Source organism: Adiantum capillus-veneris, chromosome 6, assembly GCF_014529385.1.
Source record: "Adiantum capillus-veneris isolate H3 chromosome 6, ASM1452938v2, whole genome shotgun sequence".
In the NCBI taxonomy this organism is placed as follows: domain Eukaryota; kingdom Viridiplantae; phylum Streptophyta; class Polypodiopsida; order Polypodiales; family Pteridaceae; genus Adiantum; species Adiantum capillus-veneris.
Genome location: NC_140936.1, coordinates 3,424,341 through 3,443,891, shown reverse-complemented (window position 1 = coordinate 3,443,891; position 19,551 = coordinate 3,424,341). Strand labels below are relative to the sequence as shown.

Below are 19,551 nucleotides of genomic sequence, written 5' to 3'. Positions count from 1 at the left end.
ACTTTAGTAGAATACCCACCGAGCTTGAGCTTCAAGCGAGCAAAAAGGAAATTGCAGATCAAGACCCTACTTTTGGCAAGCTTCAAACCATACCCTGGAACGTGCATCTTTTGTCACAAGATAAGTAACTCTAAACTGGCAGACATTTTTAGGTATGCATCATTGAGAAGAACCTGCAAAGCATTTTCAAGACGGCCTTAGTGCCTTGTGCACTGTACAAATAAAAAATAGAAGGGGCATTAAAGCTGAACCAGCTTGTATACAATCTTGCAATATACTTAATGCATCAAGGCAAACAAATTATAGTAGACTAAAGGAGAAAGCAAGGCTTTACTCTAGGAAAATAGGAAAATAGGCAACAGTAATTGACATTGCCCAAAATATAACAATGTAAGTGCACGTGCATGCATGTGCATCCATTTATGCATGGCACAAAAAAATCAGATCCACTACTAGTCAAAAGCTACTTTTGAGTGGCGATGGGGCCCTGGGGGGATGCTATGAGTGGCCTTATCGAATTTTGCGCCTTAGAAGAGACTAGTATGACCGGCCGCCTTCGACGGCCTCTCTCTCTCTCTCTCTCTCTCTCTTTCTCTCTCCCTCTTTATCGCATGTCTAGGAGCCACTCTTATTTTTGGAATCTAGCCTTCATCTCGCAGCTTGCACCACGTGTAAAGGGGCTCCCTTCCGCCATATTATGTTAAGTAGATAGGAGGGGTGCCAATTGCTATGGAGAGAGTCAACTTACACCTCAAAAAGGTGTACAACATCGCACAACTCATGCATGCCATGGAAAAGCCCTCACACGACTACCTTGGTAGGTTTTGGACGCGAGGTCATGGGGCAACGACAAGACGTGATGTCACCAAGGGCAGCAACATGCAACATTCGCATTTTCATGCAGGTTTAGTACGGATAAAAATGTTATAACATCCTCATAGTATGTCCGCACGATTCTAAAAAAATTGTTAAAACTTAGAATCTTAGGAGATGCCTTCGGAGACGAGTTGGAGACTGGTCGCGACCTGCAGCAAGGGGGGCAACGTGGCCTGCAACAGACGAACCAAGCAGGAGAATTTTGCACAAGCAGCGTTGGACAACAACGGACGCGTATGCTGCTGACAAGGGGGGACAGGGCAGAAATCAACTCTTTCTATAGCAAAGGGGCACTCGAGGCTGCAAGGTAGCATTGAGAGCATGGTGGTTTAGCACGACTATTTGCCACAGGTTATGCACCAGGTTCGATTCTTACACGCGTCTCTGTTTTGGCCTCTGATAGCGCTGCGCACAAACATTGGGATGGAATCTCCTCAGATTCCATCCAAGTATAATAAAGAACCCACCAATATGTAGCACTGAGTGAAGGGTAAGTATAAAAATCGAAAGCCCCATGAAAATGAAAAAATCATAGGAAATGAAAAGCCCATTAAAATAATCAAAAGAAGATGAAGGTATGTAGTCCTAGTGCTTCCCTTGTAAAAATTCTCTTCTTCTGTCCATGCAATCTAGCATGGCAATCGGGGTCTTGTCATTGAGACATGTCAAAGATGGAAGTCTGAAGATTGTTCAGGTCCACCTACAAACGGAGTCTCGACTCTCTATGGCCATTTAGCTAGCTGCTCCTCCCCGTCCTGGGGCCCGCTCATGTACGCAAGAGTCTCTTTGATTCCGGACAGCCAGTCATGGCCGTAATGAGCTTCTGCAATATTAGCAGCGCCCTTCTACGTCCATGCCTGCCTTCTCACATTTCTGACTCACGGTTGCTTGGACAAGCTCCCCTTCACAGCTACAAAGGCCGCAAACCTCAACATTTACCTCCGCCCTTCCCCTTTCTCCCTGCTGCACCTGAATTGTACCGCCGCTGCCCTCCTTTGCATGCACCACAGCAAAGCGACTTTTCACTTCATATCTGTGAAGCCACTGACAAGGTAGAGAGAGAGAGAGAGAGAGAGAGAGAGAGAGAGAGAGAGAGAGAGATGTACATGTGTGTCCTCCAAAAAAAAAAGTGCAGAAAGTAAACATGCCACAAAAGAAAATAGGCTGGTGTGGAGGTGTGTATACATGCAGGGATAGGGGGTGGAGCTCTAACTCTAATGGATGTGAAACTATATTCATAGGGGTCTTACCATGTGATGAACAAGATTTTTTGAGCAAAGGAAAATCCAAGCGAATGAATAAGGAAATCAAATGGGCCAATGAAAGCAGAGTTACTTGAGGCAGAGCAAATTGAAGCATTCATTGAGCTCATAGAGGAGCTTCTCTCACATGAATGCTCAACCTAATTTGAATACTCGTTGTGCAACTGGGTAGCCACTAGAAAAACTACGTGGACTTCAATAACTTAATGCATAGTCCGATAGTAGAAAAGTAGGACTCCTTTCTTGAAGCCCTAAGTGCTCATAGCCATAGCATCGATTAGAAAGAGGCTCTAGAGTTTTTTCTGCAATTGCGGCTTGATGTCTTGCCACTAATCTTGATGCAACTTCAAGTGTTTTTTTGGCCAAGGTCCCAAGATGATGAAATTTGTAGTCATGAATGTGCGTATTGATTGCTTTTTGGTTGGTTCAAAATCTTATCAAATGTGACTTCTAAATTTAGGTTGGGTGCAACATGAAGGGACTCCCCCAATTGCAATTGCTTCCTTAGTGTGCTCAAGGCCGTTTACTCAATGAGGGTCAAATGAACTTTGATAGCATGAGATAAAAAGTATGGCATATTACTGACATAGAACACTTCAGTAGCATGGTTGAATTTTTAGGAAGGCAAGGTCTCTTAACACAGTTTTAGGAGTTACCAAGATAGGTTACCATCTAATTATCAGCTCGCTTAGTTAACACATATTGCTTGGGACAAACTCTCATTTTTCTTTCTTTTGTCTTGTTCTTAAGACTTGAAAAATTGACACCTAGAAAATTTAGAGGTAAATTGCCTATATGTGATAGTTTTTAACACTAAGAGGGTTCCCCCACATGCTTGATACCCCAACAGAAGCATCCAGACGTTGCTGACCGCAGGAGTAGGAACTAGATGTCTCCACCAAATGTCGATACTATGTGCAAACCTGTCATCCAAAGGATCTCGACAAATCTGCTGTCGAACATCAAGCAAACCGCCCATAAAAGGTTGCAACCCTATTACTGAAAAGCTCACTAGAGATCGTAAACCTATCCCATAACTGTTATTGACAAGCTCACAAAGGGGCAAAGGAATGACCAAATATGTGGGCCACTAAAACCGGCCTGTAGACTTGCTAGAGGGCGGTAGACTTTAGCTTTCACTTGATCTTTATACTATTCAACTTTATGACACAAAGGAACTCTCAAACAAATTTGTGACTGTAAATTTCATTCAAGACACTTTACGACAGCTAGAGCGCCTTAAGCAGACAACGACACCCTGTAGGCCCCAAAGATTGGTTCCCCTTTCGGTATTTCTTTATTCTTATTGCAAATAAACGATTCGAACGCTTTCACCTAACTCTCACCAAGCTGCCCGAACCTGTCCATGGCTGTATTTGCAGGTTTTTGACCCACATTTGTTGAGTGATGTACACTTCTATTGCACTGAATCCGTATGTACACATGATATGCTAGCTCCATCATTACCCCTCCTTTGAACACGTTGAGTTTATATATACGTAGGTAACCCAAAGGCTTCAAGGTAAAGCTGCAATACATTCAGTGACTAGCGGTTTATTTTCTTCCATCCACTTTGCATCCATAGGTGGATAGTTCCTGAACTTTACCAAATACCATCGTGCAAATTTTCCTTAACTTTTCTTTCCTTATGTGCCAAAACGTGCTCAGGTACCAAGATCTCATCAAGTTCCTCAACTTCTGGTTGATCGTCATTAAGCATATCTTCTGGCACATCACACACAAAGGGTCATAGAACATTATGAACCTTCAAGTGTTAGGCAATTTCAGCCTATAAGCAACATCGTTGATCTTGTCAAGTACTTGAAAAGGCCCATAGTAACGCATGCCGAGCTTGGGAAATAACCTTTCCTTGCCCTTCATCTTCTATCATCTTGCCTTTTCAAACCGTAAGGGTACCCAATCACCAGGTGAAAACAACAATTCATGTCGGTGATGATTAGCAGCCCTTTTCTGCTTTGCCTGAGTCTTCTCCAAGGCAAGCTTGATTTTCTTATACATTTCATCCATGTTCTCAACATATTTATGTGCTTCAAAAATCTTGTGCTTTGTGTGCAAAATGGGAGGAACCTTTTTTCCACCCTCAGCAATTTCAAAAGGTGTGCTTTGTGTGCAAAATGGGAGGAACCTTTTTGCCACCCTCAACAATTTCAAAAGGTGCCTTTCTTGTTGACGAATGCACCGTATTGTTGTAGGCATACTCAAGCATGGGTAGATACTTTTCCCACTTGCCCTTATTATCTGACACATAACATTTCAGCAGATCTAAGACAATAGAATTAGCCTCTTCTGATTGTCCATCAATTTGTGGATGAAATGAGGAGGAAAACTTTAGCGTAGTGCCTATGCTTTCAAATAAGCCTCTCCAAAATAGGCTCATCATACGAGGATCACAATCACTAATAATAGACTGTGGCATACCATGGTACTTAAACACATTGTTACATAAACTATCGTGCCATCTGATCAGATTGGAATAAAATGGGCCTGTTTGCTAAACCTGCAAATGATGATCTATATTCCATCATTCCGTGTCGGCATTCTTGGAAGGTCAAAGATAAAATCCATAGCAATACTTTCCCATGGCTTATCTGGAATAGGCAGTGGTTGTAACAATCTTGGTACCTTTTGCCTGTCAAACTCGACCTTTTGGCAAATCACGCATGCATTTACAAAGGCATCCACGTCTCTCCTCAAAGTAGGCCAATAAAATAATGTCTCGACTGCTTTCGTTGTCGCATCTATACCACGATGCCTTGCATACGGTGGAACATGGCTTTCTACCATAACTTTATGTCGCAATGGCCTAGTGACACATAGTCTGCCATGCATCATTATTAAACCGTCCCTGAGGAGGTAGTGCTCATGGCGTTGTCCATTTTGTAACTATTCAAAGATCCTTGCAAAATCTTCATCAATAGCATACTGTTCCTTCATGTCATCAAGCTCATGATAAGGAATTGACACAGATGAAATTTGCGGCTTTCTTGATAATGCATCAGCCACAACATTCTTCTTGCCTTCCACATGCACAATCTGAAAGTGGAACATAGAGAGAATGTTTGCCCATCGCATATGCTTTTTAGATAACTTTGACTGTGTCAAGAAGTACTGCAAGGTTTGATTGGACAACGATATCAGCACCGACCAGGTAGTGCTTTCAACTCGAAAGCGCATGAGTCACGGCCAATAGCTCTTTCCCATAGATTTGCAGTCTTTTTCGGCCCTTCCAAGATTCTGCTTTCATAAGCTACTATCCGACCCTCTTGCATTAACACTGCCCTGATACTATTGCTACACGCATCACACTGAACCACAAATGACTTCCTGAGATCTTGTAAAACAATTATTGGATTCGAAGTTATCTTTCCCTTGAAGAGATTAAAAGCTGTTTTTTTTTTTTTGTGTCCATTTGACAGTGGCCTCTTTCTTTTGCGAAGCATGTAGGGGTGAAGCAACCTTCGCAAAGTTCCAGATAAACCTTCTATAAAGAGTATAATTCCAAGAAGCTACAGACATCGTGCACAATCTTCAAGTTTGGCCATGTCTTGATTGCTTCAACCTTGGTAGGATTCATTTGAACACCATCCTTTGATACTATGTGGCCAAGAAAATGGATCTCTTTCAAAAAGAACTCAACGTGTGATTGCGTAGCTCTTCGAACATGATGGTCAAGTGATTCCTATGCTCCTCTTCATTCTTTGAATAGACTATCATGTCATCAAAGAATGTGTCGACAAACTTTTGATGTGGGCGGAAATCCGATCCATGGTCCTATTGAACGTAGCAGGAGCATTTGTAAGACCGAACGGCATCACTAAGAACTCATACATACCAAATGTCGTTCTAAACGCAGTCTTATGCACATTCTTTGGCCAGATACGAATCTGAGGGTACCGACTCTTAAGGTCTATTCTGTTGAAAATTGCAACACCCTCTAGTCGGTCAAGAATATCATCAATCCTTAGAATAGGAAACTTGTTCTTGATGGTATGCTAATTCAACGCACGGTAATCAATACACATTCTGCACTAAAAGATTGGGGAGCAAAAGGGTGAAGAACTATGTTGAATCGGCCCTTTTTCTAATAGCTCCTCTACTTGGCCCATAATCTCTTTGTGCTGAGCCGCACTAACCCTGTACGGAGGCCTATTTGGTGGGCTACAACCTGGCACCAAACCTATTGTATGATCCTCAGGCCTCTCCAGTGGCAACCGAGACGGTAATGAATCAGAAAAACAATCACTAAACTCTCCCAAAAATGTTGACCTTTCTTTATCTAACACAGATAAATTTGACTGACAATTATGTGAAACATCACGTACAGAGATAAATTTGACTGACAATTATGTGAATCACAAAAACAGTCACTAAACACTCGCAAAAATGCTGACCTATAGATAAGTTTGACTGACAATTATCGGCAACCGAGACGGTAATGAATCAAGAAAACAGTCACTAAACTCTCACAGAAGTGTTGACCTTTCTTTATCAACACGAGAAATTTGACTTACAATTGTCCGAAACAGTCACTAAACTCTCGCAAAAATGCTCACCTTTCTTTATCTAACATAGATAAATCTGACTGACAATTATCTGAAAAATCAAATACGCAAAAAGACGATTCTTAATTACAGAAGTGATAGCTGAAGTAGATAAAATAGGGATAGACTCCCCTTAAAGCTTTACATCAAGGGATTCCCAACAGCGCATCGCACCCTTCCAGTGGCATGATATAAAATTCCTCTACGCCCACATATGACCGAATATGCAGAATACACAACTTTCCAATGATAGGAGTAACACACTCTGAGTCGCCAGGACATGCCAACCTTCCCTCTGCTGTGTACCCCATCTCTTCACTTGTGATGTCTAACTTGATGGACAACTTTGGTGAGATAAAGTTTGCTTTAGCACCTGGATCAAAGAAGATAAGTGCTGTCTGATCCTGACTTTACCCCACGTTCTGCATAACTCACTGTCATCTGAGTTTGGCCTATCACCCACCATATCTGGCACTAACCTGGCTGTGGGTTTGGGCTTCTTCCCTTTCTTGTCCTCTTTGTCCTCTGAGTCAGCTGGCCTCTTTCTCTATGGACAATCTGCAGCAAAATGACCAGGCTGCTCGCATATAAAGCATTTGTTCTCAGCCATTAAAGCCTTATTTTTCTCGAACGACTTGCGCACAAAAGGCTTCCTTTTCTTTTTTTTGGCCTGTCCTTCAGAAGTCTTGGTTGAGTCCTTAGCTTCTTTGCCTTTTCTGACCCCTGTGACTCCGCTTTTGCAAAGGGCTTCTTTGCTGAATTTTTCTTTGTTTGGCCCCCTTTCACGTTGCCTTGGAACCCACTGTCTTCTCCCTTCAACAAGGCATGACCAATGTTGGCAACTTCCATAAGCTAAGTAAGGGTGGCCACTCTGTTCTTTGTAAAGCAGTTCCTAAGCCCTTTAGGCAACCCAAAGTAATGCTTCTCAATCTGCTTTGTCAGTGGCACAAACCTGTAGGAGGTTACTGAGAGAAACGATTTACAAAACCTCCGATTGTACTCCTCTAGGCTCTTGCAGGTACCCGCAGTGAGTTGGTGCCAATTTGTCATGACATCGGCTTCAAATTCATTTGACAGCCACGCAGATGCAAACATTTGCTTGAAGTAAACCCATGTGGCGAGTGCTTGTCCTTGCATCAACAGTGTCGTCCACTATGTAGCGAATCCTTTGCGATGGAACTGTGTGTACCTGTGGGAGATTAGCAATTAGCTAATCCGGTTCCTGTACAGAAGGCTCTTGCCTTGGCAAACACGCATAAAAACCCTAGAACTGTACATGGTCATCTGAGAAGCCCAACTAGTGGGGCATTACCATATGTGCAAAGGGGGGGGACAGAGATGCGCGAGAGAAAATCATCGCATTACATGAGACAAGGGAGAAGACAAGCGTTCCAGTAAAGCTGTGATCACCTGCATCTACTACTCACACACTCTGTAGTCACAATGAGTAAAAAATCAGCCTCCTCTCTCAAAATTGATCGCCCTCAGTTGGGATGAGTCTGGAAAACTGCTTTGGAGCCGCCATGTGTCCCCTATTCCTTTTGAGTTAAATTCCTAGTATCGAGCAGCTCGTGTCGAGTGGGGCCTAAATGACTATGAAGTGAGCCAAGCCTGCTCGGATTTTAGTGCCCACTAGCCCGACTTGGCCTTCATTGTCGTGGGTGAAACTCTTGGCCGTTGGCCGTTTGGCACTGGCCATACAATGTCCGACCATTTGTCACTTCAAAAAGAGGGTCCCAGAAATCAAGGAAAAGAAACCAACAACTAAGGTTAGTGGTCGTCACAGCCTTGTGATAGGCCACACTACGATTGTGGAAGGAGAGAACATGGAGATAGGAGAAGTTCACACTCCAACAAAACCTCCTTTAACTGCTGTCATTGTCGGCTAAGGATCTTGCACCAGATGCTCCACTTGTAAACCTCATCCAAGGAAGTCGGATGATCAAACAAGAAGTGGTTTTGAAGATAAAAGTATCCTCCTCTGCTTGTCCAAGCCAACTCCAACACATGCACTGGAACATGCACATGAACTGCTACATACCGGATGAGCAAGAGCCAACTGAAGCTGGAATTGGGAACTTCCATCCTTGGATGGACAAGAAAAATCAAAGAGCATCCTTGGCTTCAAGAAGGAAAGAAATCCCCCTTTGTCATCTATAATCCACAATCTGGTACAAAAGTGCAACTGAATCATCAACCTGCTACCCATCGGATAGGTAGCTCCATCGACAATTCCAAGAAAGACGTGCATTTGCAGAAGGCACAACAAATCTGCCAATCCACACAATCATAGAAACTTGCACCAAAAGTGTTGAAGAAGATCCTACTGCTGTCCAAACGGTTCTGTAAGGTGCAGTGGAAGTGAATGTTGAACTTTGCTCATGATGAGTGCTTCGAACTGTGCTCAAGGTTCCTTTTACTTAGGGAAGGGAGAGCCTTCCGTTCTTTAATGAGAGAGTGCAAGTGGTCACAAACAAAGTGGATAAACACTGTGAATGAAGGTGCTGAGACTGAGAGATAGAGAGACAAGAATATGACAACAGACAAGCTGTCAAACACTCCTCTGAAGGTCCCACTCTCTATGGCGAGAGCGGTCTACTTATGATTGCACAAATCTCTACAATGCTTTGGACGTGCTGACGATGTCGACGACGATGAGATGGGCTGAAATCTGAAAACACTAAGGGCTGAAATCTGCAAATCTTTATCTGCTGAATTCTGACTCTATGTCGGTGACGATGTCGATGGCGACGACGACACGCTGTCTGTAGGCTGAAATCGCGAGGTTGACACGTCGGGGGGGTCTTGCTGAGAAGATGCCTGTTGAACCTTGGTTCCTGCTGCCTCTTTTGCCCAAAAGTGCTAGCGCTAGGTTTCTATATATACTTGCTTAGCGAAATTGCCCTACCTAGTTTCCAACAAAAGTCACTTAAAAATAATAAGTGAAAAATGGCTAAAATAGGAAACAGGCTATGCAATGTAAAAATACTCTTGATGGAATCTGATGGTAATCTGATGATCATGTTGTGTGCCACCAGAGGATATGCATCTACTCTAAGTTCCTGGTCATGCACGATCTGCGAACAGACTCACAAAAGTGCCAGATCACTTCCTAAATTAACTGAACTGAACCCATGTCATGAAGTAGCTTGTCCACGTACACATAGGGTTAGATGTGCACGTGACATCCCCTCCTTTTCAAAGTGAGGTACTGGTACCGAACTGTATGGCGTCGAGGGAGATCGCCAACAGCGTCCGAAAGAATCCTGGGAAGGACTCTTTGCCGGCCCACTCTGATGTGTGGGTCGTGCGCTACTTGAACTTCATAAAGGTCTGCAACGCTTGCTTCTTTGGGCCGAGCCGAAAGCGACACAAAGTCTTCTGTGGCTCCTTCAATGCTTCAACTTTGTCTATGGTCATGAGTCTACCTTCTGCAAGAATCTTCGAGGGTGAAAATTCCTGAAACCACGTCTAATACAAAAACATGAACATACCCATTCTATGTAAAGTGATTGGAAAAATTCTAGTCTTCTTTAAAGACTGTGCATGCAATGTAGATGAATATATAGACGGAGTGCCAAACCGTGCATCAAACACACGCAAACAAAGGGGTCGAATCTTGACTTTTTGATCTAAATCTATCAACTGTGGCAAATCACAATGGACATGCCGATGCTTGATGCTCAATCCTTCTTGTGCTCTTTCGGATACTGTGTTATGCCAAGGAAGAGACATGGAATGTGAATTCCTTGAATGCAAACATTTCATCTTTTCATGAGTAATCTGCATACATCCGTGTTCATTCATGAGTGAATCGTGCTCATCGAACAATATGTCATGCCTAGGAAAAGGGATCACATAAGACGATGACTAAAATACTGGAAAGCATCACGAATGAAACACTTGAACAATGCGTTTTGACTAATCACTCGAACACATAATACTTCCTGTGAGGGTTCTTGGGACCTAGGCTCGAGAGCCAAGATCGGTTCTTCGGGATCTATCGAATCATCTTGTGGGGGTTTTGTGGACCTCGACTCAAAAGCCAAGATCGGTTCTTTCTGATTGATCATATCTGCAACGAGGTTAGCTTCACTAGAAAAAGTAGCAACTAAACCATCAACCTTGTGAACAATCACGTTAGTATCCTGTAAATCATCATGCTCGTGAATAATCACATCTTGATCTTGCAATTCATCATGCTTATCATCATCATGCAATTCATCATGCTTGTCATTATCATCCAAATCATGTGTGTCATGCTTTGGAGAAGACGAGACTGAGATAGTCTCCTTCTCTGAATCCTTTGAATCTTCGGGTGCACATTAGAAATGAGAGATGAAGAAGGAACAACTTGCTCCCCACGAATGACAATGGGAGAGTCACTTTTAGCATTGAACGTGAACGTACTAGCTGCCCAATCAATGAGAGGGTTATGCTCACGAAACCATCGAATGCCTAAAAGTATATCACATCCTGAGAGAGGAGAGACTACAAATTTTCTGCGGAAGAACGCTTGTTGAACAGTGAACAAAACATCAAGGCACTCTTGTGTGATGAGAGAGTCCTTACCGGGAGCGAAGCCCGAGACCTCGAAAGGAGATGTCTTGCTAACCTCCAAGCGGGCTCTTTCGACAAGAGAGTCACTAATCACATCATGCATACTACCAGGGTCAAACAATATGACAAAACGCTGACCATTCACATGACCATAACACTTAATGAGAGACTCATCAATGGGAGGATCATGAGAGACTTGGGTCACTCTCGTGTTCTCATTTATTGCATTGACAGAGGAAGTGGGTTCTGTGGGTTCTTTAGATTCCTTAGATTCAAGCCTAGGACAAGTTCTTTTTATGTGACCCTTAATGTGACAATGAAAACAACAACCTTCCTTAGAATAAGTGCTTTGCTCTTCCGACGTGATGTATCCTCCTAAAATTCCTTGGTCTACCTTTTTATTTGGAGTGAGCTTAGGTTCAGCAATTGTTGTCACAAAGTGATGACGTGGCTATCGATAGCAGAAACCGTAATTTTTGCCAAAAATCCTAATTTTTGGAAACCCTAACCCTAACTGCTGGCTAAAACCCCAAAGTGGCTGGAAACCCTAATCTGGCGGCAAATGCCACGTGGCAGCAGTGTACAGATTTTCGGAATTTGCGGGCTTGCTTTTTCTCTTCCTGGCAACGCAAATTGGGCATGCCTTTTGGGCTACGCTTTGGAGATAGAGAGAGAGCAAGAGAATACCTGCTTTATTTTACTCTCTTGAGAGAGAGAGAGAGAGATTGCTTTTGAACTGGAAGCTTTTGGGGCTCTGCTTTTGGGCATCCCTTGTAACCTTTAAATACACGGATTAGGGCTCACTTCTCAGAGTATGTGGACGCAGAGTCTGAGAGTGAAAACCTAACCGCTCTTTGTACTCTGACATTGATTTTAATACATAAAGAAATACCGAAAGGGGCGCCAGTCTTTGGGGCCAATATCTCTAGGCACGGAACTCCGTCGGGCTAGTGCAAATCTATTGTGATCTGTGAATTGTTTTGAAGTGGTTATTTGGTGCTGTCGTGATTGATTCTTGACTTGGAGTGTCCAAGTCTGTTACAGTGGTATCAGAGCACGGCCGATTTCTCTTCTACGGGAAATTTGATCCCCAATTTTTTTTCTGGGGCACCTATGGCTTCATGCAAGGATCAATCGACTCCCTCTGCATCTGGAGATGCGGGCAGGATCACAACGAAGATTCCGGCAGAAGTAAGGCCCGCCTCCGCCTACTCAGGCGGTGCAAAGAGAGATGAAGCGTCGTCAATTGATCGGCGATGCAACAAAGATGATGCTCAGTTTTGCGAAGGACCCGAAATTGGCAAAATATATGAGCGAGACTTCTTTTCACGAAGTGCATGCGCAGTGGCAAGAAACCACTACACCACCCCTGAAACCCGCTCTCAAGAAACATTCTGATCGCAAACAGTTTACAGAGAAGAAACTAGAAGAGGTGGTTGATGCACGGATTGCTCAGCTTTTTGACTCGCAAAAGAAAGCCAAAAAGCACGGCAAAAAGCAGAAGAAAGGCACTGACTTCCCGGGTTATTTGGGTCGTCAGTCGACATTTGACAGAGGAAAGAAATAGAAGAAGCGTGTGCACTTTGAAGGAGTACCCGATTCTTCTTCTTCTTCTTCTTCTGACAGTTCTTCTAGCTCTTCAGATTCGAGCGAAGAAGATAGAAAAGGTAAAAAGCGAAGCAAGAAACAACGCTTCGGAAAGGGCAAGAAAAAGGCAAAGAAGGCTAAATCTCGCCCAAAGACTGACAGTTCTATTGAGGACTCGTCTACAGACAGCTTAGATTCCGATGACGGAAACTTTTATGTGAACAAGAAGAATTTTTATAAAGCCAACCAGTATGACTTTCTCGAAGATAAAAGCAAGAAAGTTCGAGAGTTTAAGGAAGGTGGCCACTCGATCAAATTTGATACTTTTTTAGGATACTCAGATGCTTCGAAGGCTTTGTCTTTTATACAACAGTTTGACATCGCTTTCGCGGGAGGACGCTACTCAGAGCACTCCAAGATTCGGAGAGCTGCCTCTTACTTTAAGGGGAATGCTTGTACTTGTTGGTCCACGCTTCTTTTAAACAAGACTGCGCGAGTTAAATGGCTAAAATTTAAGAAGCTTTTTATTTTTTCTTGGTTGACGCAAGAGTATGAACGAGATATACGAGCTGCTTGGAACCATCTTCGGATGACCAAGAAAGATACAATCAACGCTTACTATGAAAGATTCTGGAGCTCTTTTCTACCCGCCTCTTCATTCAAGAAGATCTCGTTCAGAGAACAGATTGAGCAATTCACCTTGGGTCTACCTACAGAGATCCGAGATCACTGCTTGGAAGTGAAGTCAGCTTCTATTCAGGAGTTGATGAGTCATGCGAAGCGGGGCTTTGCCATTCACTCTGGCAGTCTGACCTACCCACAGATGAGGCCATGACACAACGAGCCGAACAGACTTCTGGGAATGAAAGTAGAAAGAAAAAGAGCAACCCAGAGAAAAAAGATGCACGACCCAAGCTTACTCCTCAGGAGCGAGCTCGATTCATCAAGGAAGGGAAGTGCTTTGGATGCGGGGAACATGGACATATCTCCGCGAAGTGCCCTAAAAAGGCACAAAAAGAACAGAATGATAAGGACGACGACAAGCCTGAGAGCTCGAGAGTAGCTGAGGAACGTGGACGAAAAGGCAAGATGAAAACAGGACTGGTTCCAGATTGTGTGGGTACCGATCCTGACACCATGGACAAGAGTACAGAACTTTGCCGAGCTTGGGGCAAAGTGAAAGATCAAGAGGCCCTGATCTTCTTTGATGGAGGAGCCAAGGCCAACTTCATTTCATCGAAATTAGCGGCGCGGCTTGAGATCACTCCCGATCAGATGGGACCACTTGCGGAGGCAGTTCTAACGACACCCGGCAGGGACGTAGCGTCACGAGGACGTGGCAGTTATTAACCATGTCACAGAGATGTGGCAACTGCTAACCTTGGTTGTTGGTTTCTTTCCAATGGGGTTTATTTTATTTGTTTTGAGACCCTCTTTTTGAAGTTGCAAACGGTCGGACATTGTATGGCCAATGTGAACGGTAGATTCACCCGCAGACAGGAAGTGGTTGGCACTGGAATTCGTATGGTAAGAGGATGTCTAGGCTCAGAGCAAGATCATATAGGTCCCCCCGTCGCACTTAGCAAGTTGATGGATACTAGGAAGTGAACTCAATTAAGGCGTAAAGTCAAGGTGGGACTACCAACAAAAAGTATCCGACAGTTGGGCCACATTGCACTTTTGGATGCGGTCCCAATGAGGATAGATGGTCAGAAGACCAGTGGGAGCCCAACGGAAGCATCTCCTAAAATTTAGGGAACTGCTATTTTGGGCCGTGAAATGTGTTCGCGTCATTACCTCTGGTATGACTAGGGGAACATTTTACAACTCTGTCGCGAAGTCAACGGACGCGTCGGTTGGGATATTTTTAAGCGACGAACCCGAAACGGGAAAATGCTTGCAAATGCGCCAAGTGTCGAAATTTCATGCAGTTTCCTCTTGCAGAAAAATGGGCGCTGATTTTTAAGCTGGGAGAGGCCTCATTTCAGCATTTGTCACAGGTTAAGATCTATGGAGTGCTTCCTTTCCCTCTCATGTACAGTGTGGTGCTAGGAGTGATGCCCTGCACACTACACATTGCTCTCTCCCCTACGTGCAGTTATGTGATGCCCCACAAGAGGGTTACTCATTTGACTGATGTACAGTTGTGTGGGTTCATGCTTTTGTGCTGAGGCAAGAGCCTCCTTGAGCAGGAACAGGGGTAGCTAGCTGCTGCTCCAAAGCAGGCACTGGTGAGGGTCATAACCTCACCGTACAGGTGCAAAATCAGCGCTGTGTATGCGCTGTAATTTCACTGTTTTTCAGCCATACGGACGCCAGGACCATCGGGAATCGTGCCCCACTGGCAGAGGACAGTTTGGGGCTGAAAACAGGGCAATAACCAGTAAATACAGCGTGCTGAATTTACTGTTTTTGGGCAGGAATCAGAGGGTATACGCTAGTGCAAGCGAGTTCCATCAGGGGAATTGGTTTCGCGCAAGTTTTGGGGCTGTTATGTTGCCGAAATTTGGCCAAACCAAATGGTATCTAGTGGGATACAGTCAAAGGATTCCCAGGGCCTTACCTTGTAATTTACCCTCCTAAAGAATAAAGAAATACTGAAAGGGGCGCCAATTTTGGGGCCTACAGGTTGTCGGTGTCTGCTCGGAGCATTCTAGCTTCCGAGCTGTGTGTATTCAAGTGTTAATTCCCGTCGCTGGTTCTCTTTGTAAAGTGCTATGTGTGTGAGTCTAAAGTAAAGAATTTCGGGTGAAAGCCAACGCCTACCGCCCTACGGGCCAGTTTCATGGTTCCGTTGCCGAGACAGAATCATTTTTTCCTCAAAGAGTGAGCCTTGGTTGTTTTGGATAAAGACACACAGTGCAGGAACACGGGGATTACACTATGGCCGACAAGGGGAAGGGAATTATGGAAGAGGGTTCCTCTTCAAAGGACAGGCAGGAGATTCCTATGGTTTTTGAGATTGGCGAGAGCTCACGGCCATGTTAGTCTGTACCTCCTGTCAACGTGAATGTCCCTCCAGTAGTACAGGGCTTTATGACAGGGCAACTTGAGGATGATGCGTTCAAGACTCAGTTAGTTGCCGCGGTGAATGTCTTTTCGTAGCTGGTGCAGAATCCGAGGTTTATGGAATTCTTGCAAGCGCCACCAGTGCAATAGCAAAATAGGCAACCTACGCCGCGTACGGAGCTTGTTGAAGCTCAAGCCCAGGTACTTCATGTGGCGTAGGAGGAAAGGGAACACTCGCATGTTGCGGAGTTGGGGGATCCAAAGCAGGTTCCTCCCGTGCTTGAACAGGTGGCTAGAACGCCTATTCCACAGGTTATGCAAGTTCAGCCCGCCACCTTTCAGAGCCAGCAAGCTGTCTTGAATGGACAGGGAGCTAGATACCAGGCAATGCACTCAGTTTTTCCACCACCCACGGTACATCCTGGGTATTTCGGGGGTGGATCAGTGTTCCAAAGTATGGCTGGTTATGCGTCTGGAAGTCAGCCGTACATGCCAGGAACAGTGTTTGGGGGTATGCAAGGCATCATGCCAAACCCCATGTATGGTAGTATTGGCATGCAGCAAGGTTTCCACGGCAACCAGGGCCAGTTTGGGGTGCCACAGGGTCATTTTGGCATGGCTGGTTTTTCTGGACAGCAGCCAGATATCGCACCTCTGACGCAAAATGTGAATGGCCAACACGTGCCGATCATGCCTAGTACAGTGCCCATGTTGCAGACCATCCCTTATGACAACTTGGGGGCACTAGAGAAGCCAAAGGCTTACAAAGAAGGTGGTGCAGCAGTAAAGTTCAGTACCTTCAGTGGTTTCGAGGATAAAACAAAGGCTCTCACTTTCCTCCAGCAGTTTGATACAGCCTATGCGGGAGGGAATTTTACAGAGGCCTCGAAGGTCAGAAAAGCTGCCACTTTCTTAAAGGACAATGCGCTTACATGGTGGACGACATTGTTAATGCAAGGACAGGCACCCGCCACTTGGGTTTACTTCAAGCAAATGTTTGCATCTGCTTGGCTATCAAATGAATTTGAAGCCGATGTCCTGACAGATTGGCACCAGCTTACTTCAGCTTCGTGTAAGAGCTTGCTGGAGTACAATAGGAGGTTTTGTAAAGCATTACTCTCAGTGACCTCCTACAGATTTGTGCCATTGACAGAGCAGATAGAGAAGTACTGTTGTGGGTTGCCTAAAGGGCTTCGCGATTACTGTACAAAGAACAGAGTGGCTACCCTTACTCAGCTTATGGAAGTTGCGAACACTGGTCTTGCCTTGTTGAAAGGAGAGGACAGTGGATTTCCGAGTAGTGACAAAGGAGGGCAGCAAAAGAAAAATTCAGCGAAGAAGCCCTTTGTGAAGACGGCTCCTGATGCGTCACAGGGGTCAGAAAAGGCCACCAAAGACAAGGATTCAGCCGGGACTTCTGGAGCGCAGGCAAAGAAACAGAAAAGGAAGCCTTTTGTGTGCAAGTCGCTCGAGGAAAAGAAGGTCCTAATGGCTGAGAACAAATGCTTTATATGCGAGCAGCCTGGTCACTTTTCTATCAATTGTCCACAAAGGAAAAGGCCAGCTTACTCATAGGATAAAGAAGACCAGAAAGGCAAGAAGCCAAAACCCACGGCAAGTTTAGTGCTAGACATGGTGGGTGACAAGCCCATCACAGATGCCAGTGAGTTATGCAGGGCATGGGGTAAAGTTAGGGATCAGACGGCACTCATCTTCTTTGATCCAGGTGCCAAAGCCAACTTTATCTCACCAGAGTTAGCTATGAAGCTGGGCATCAAAGCTGAAGAGATGGGGTACAAAGCAGAGGCAGGGTTGGCATGTCCTGGCCACTCAGAGTGTGTTACTCCCATCATTGGAAAACTGCGTCTGCATATTCAGTCATATGTGGACACTGAAGAGTTTTACATCATGCCGCTCGAAGGTTGTGACGCCTTGTTGGGGATCCCGTGGATGTTCCGAGTGCATGGAGTCTTGGATGCCTACAACAAAAAGATCACTGTACAGCATAGGGACAAAACTCACATCTTGGATGTAAAGCTTAAAGGAGAGTCAGTTCCTATTGTATCTGCTTTTGCTATCACTTCTGTAATAAAGAATCATCTTTTTGTGTACTTGATTTTTGCACGTGATGTCTCAGATAGTGATCAGTCAAATTTATCTGTGTTAGATAAAGAAAGGTCAGTATTTTTGCAAAAGTTTAGTGACTGTTTTTCTGATTCATTACCGTCGCAATTGCCGCCAGAGAGACCTGAGGACCATCGGATAGATTTGGTGCCAGGGTCTAGCCCACTAAATAGACCTCCCTACAGGGTTAGTGCAGCGCAGCAGAAAGAGATTATGGGCCAGGTTGAGGAGTTATTAGAGAAGGGCTGATTCAGCCTAGTTCTTCACCCTTTTGCTCCCCAGTGCTCCTAGTGCAGAAGAAGGATGGCTCATGGCGCATGTGTATTGATTACCGTGCGTTGAATAAGAATACCATCAAGAATAGGTTTCCTATTCCTCGCATTGATGATATTCTCGATCGTTTAGAGGGTGCTACAATTTTCAGCAGGATAGACCTTAAGAGTGGGTACCATCAGATTCGTATAAGGCTAGAGGATGTGCACAAGACTGCGTTTAGAACGACATTTGGTCTTTATGAGTTTCTAGTGATGCCGTTTGGGCTAACAAATGCTCCTGCCACGTTCAACAGAATGATGGACCGGATTTTCCGCTCGCATCAACAGTTTGTTGGAACGTTCTTCGATGACATGATAGTGTATTCGAAGAATGAAGAGGAGCATAGGCGTCACTTGACCATTGTGTTCGAAGAGCTGCGCAGTCACAGGTTACTTGTCAATCCTAAGAAAAGTGAATTCTTCCTCGAAGAGATCCACTTTCTGGGCCACATAGTCTCAAAGGATGGTGTTAGAATGGATCCCGCAAAGGTCGAAGCTATCAAGACATGGCCAGACTTGAAGACTGTGCACGATGTCAGAAGCTTCTTGGGATTGTGTTCCTACTATAGAAGGTTTATTAGAAATTTTGCAGAGATAGCATCGCCTCTTCACGCATTGCAAAAGAAAGAGGTCACTTTCAGATGGACCCAAAAAGAGATTTCAGCTTTTAGTCTCTTAAAGGAAAAGTTGACTTCAGATCCAGTTATTGTTTTGCCAGATCTCAGGAAGTTTGTGGTCCAGTGTGACGCGTGTGGCAGTAGCATCGGAGCAGTGCTAATGCAAGACGGACGGGTAGTAGCTTATGAAAACCGAATTTTGCAAGGGCCAGAGGGGACTATGCAAGTCAATGAGAAAGAGCTCTTGGCCGTGATTCATGCGCTTTCTAGCTGGAAGCACTACCTCTTAGGTGCTGATTTTGTTGTCCAAACGGATCATCAGACCTTGCGATACTTCTTGACACAGTCAAAGTTATCCGAAAAGCATATGCGATGGGCAAACATTCTTTCCATGTTCCACTTCCAGATTATGCATGTGGAAGGCAAGAAGAATGTTGTGGCTGATGCGTTATCAAGAAAGCCACAGATTTCAGCTGTGTCAATTCCTTATCATCATGAGTTAGATGACATGAAGGAACAATATACTGCTGATGAAGATTTTGCAAGGATCTTTGAACAGTTACAAGAGGGGCAACATCACGAGCACTACCTCCTCAGAGATGGTTTTATGATGATGCATGGCAGACTTTGTGTCACTAGG

General features: G+C 44.5%; 1 protein-coding gene across 7 annotated transcripts in view; it reads left to right on the top strand.

The window, feature by feature from the left end:
• The first annotated feature begins 1,473 nt into the window (after window positions 1-1,473).
• Window positions 1,474-19,551, top strand: part of LOC147455074 (Sodium Bile acid symporter family) — a 205,134-nt gene continuing 187,056 nt past the window's right edge. For 3 of the 7 annotated variants that reach the window (XR_015188311.1, XR_015188308.1, XM_086513921.1), the window contains exon 1: window positions 1,475-1,928. Coding sequence is in view for 3 of the 7 variants with exons in the window: in XM_086513921.1 (XP_086370047.1) it covers window positions 1,683-1,928 (246 nt within the window). In the remaining 4 variants the exon portion in view is untranslated. Of the gene's footprint in view, window positions 1,929-19,551 lie in introns of all 7 variants that reach the window. The other 4 variants (XR_015188310.1, XM_086513920.1, XR_015188309.1 and 1 more) reach the window with 3 other exon arrangements.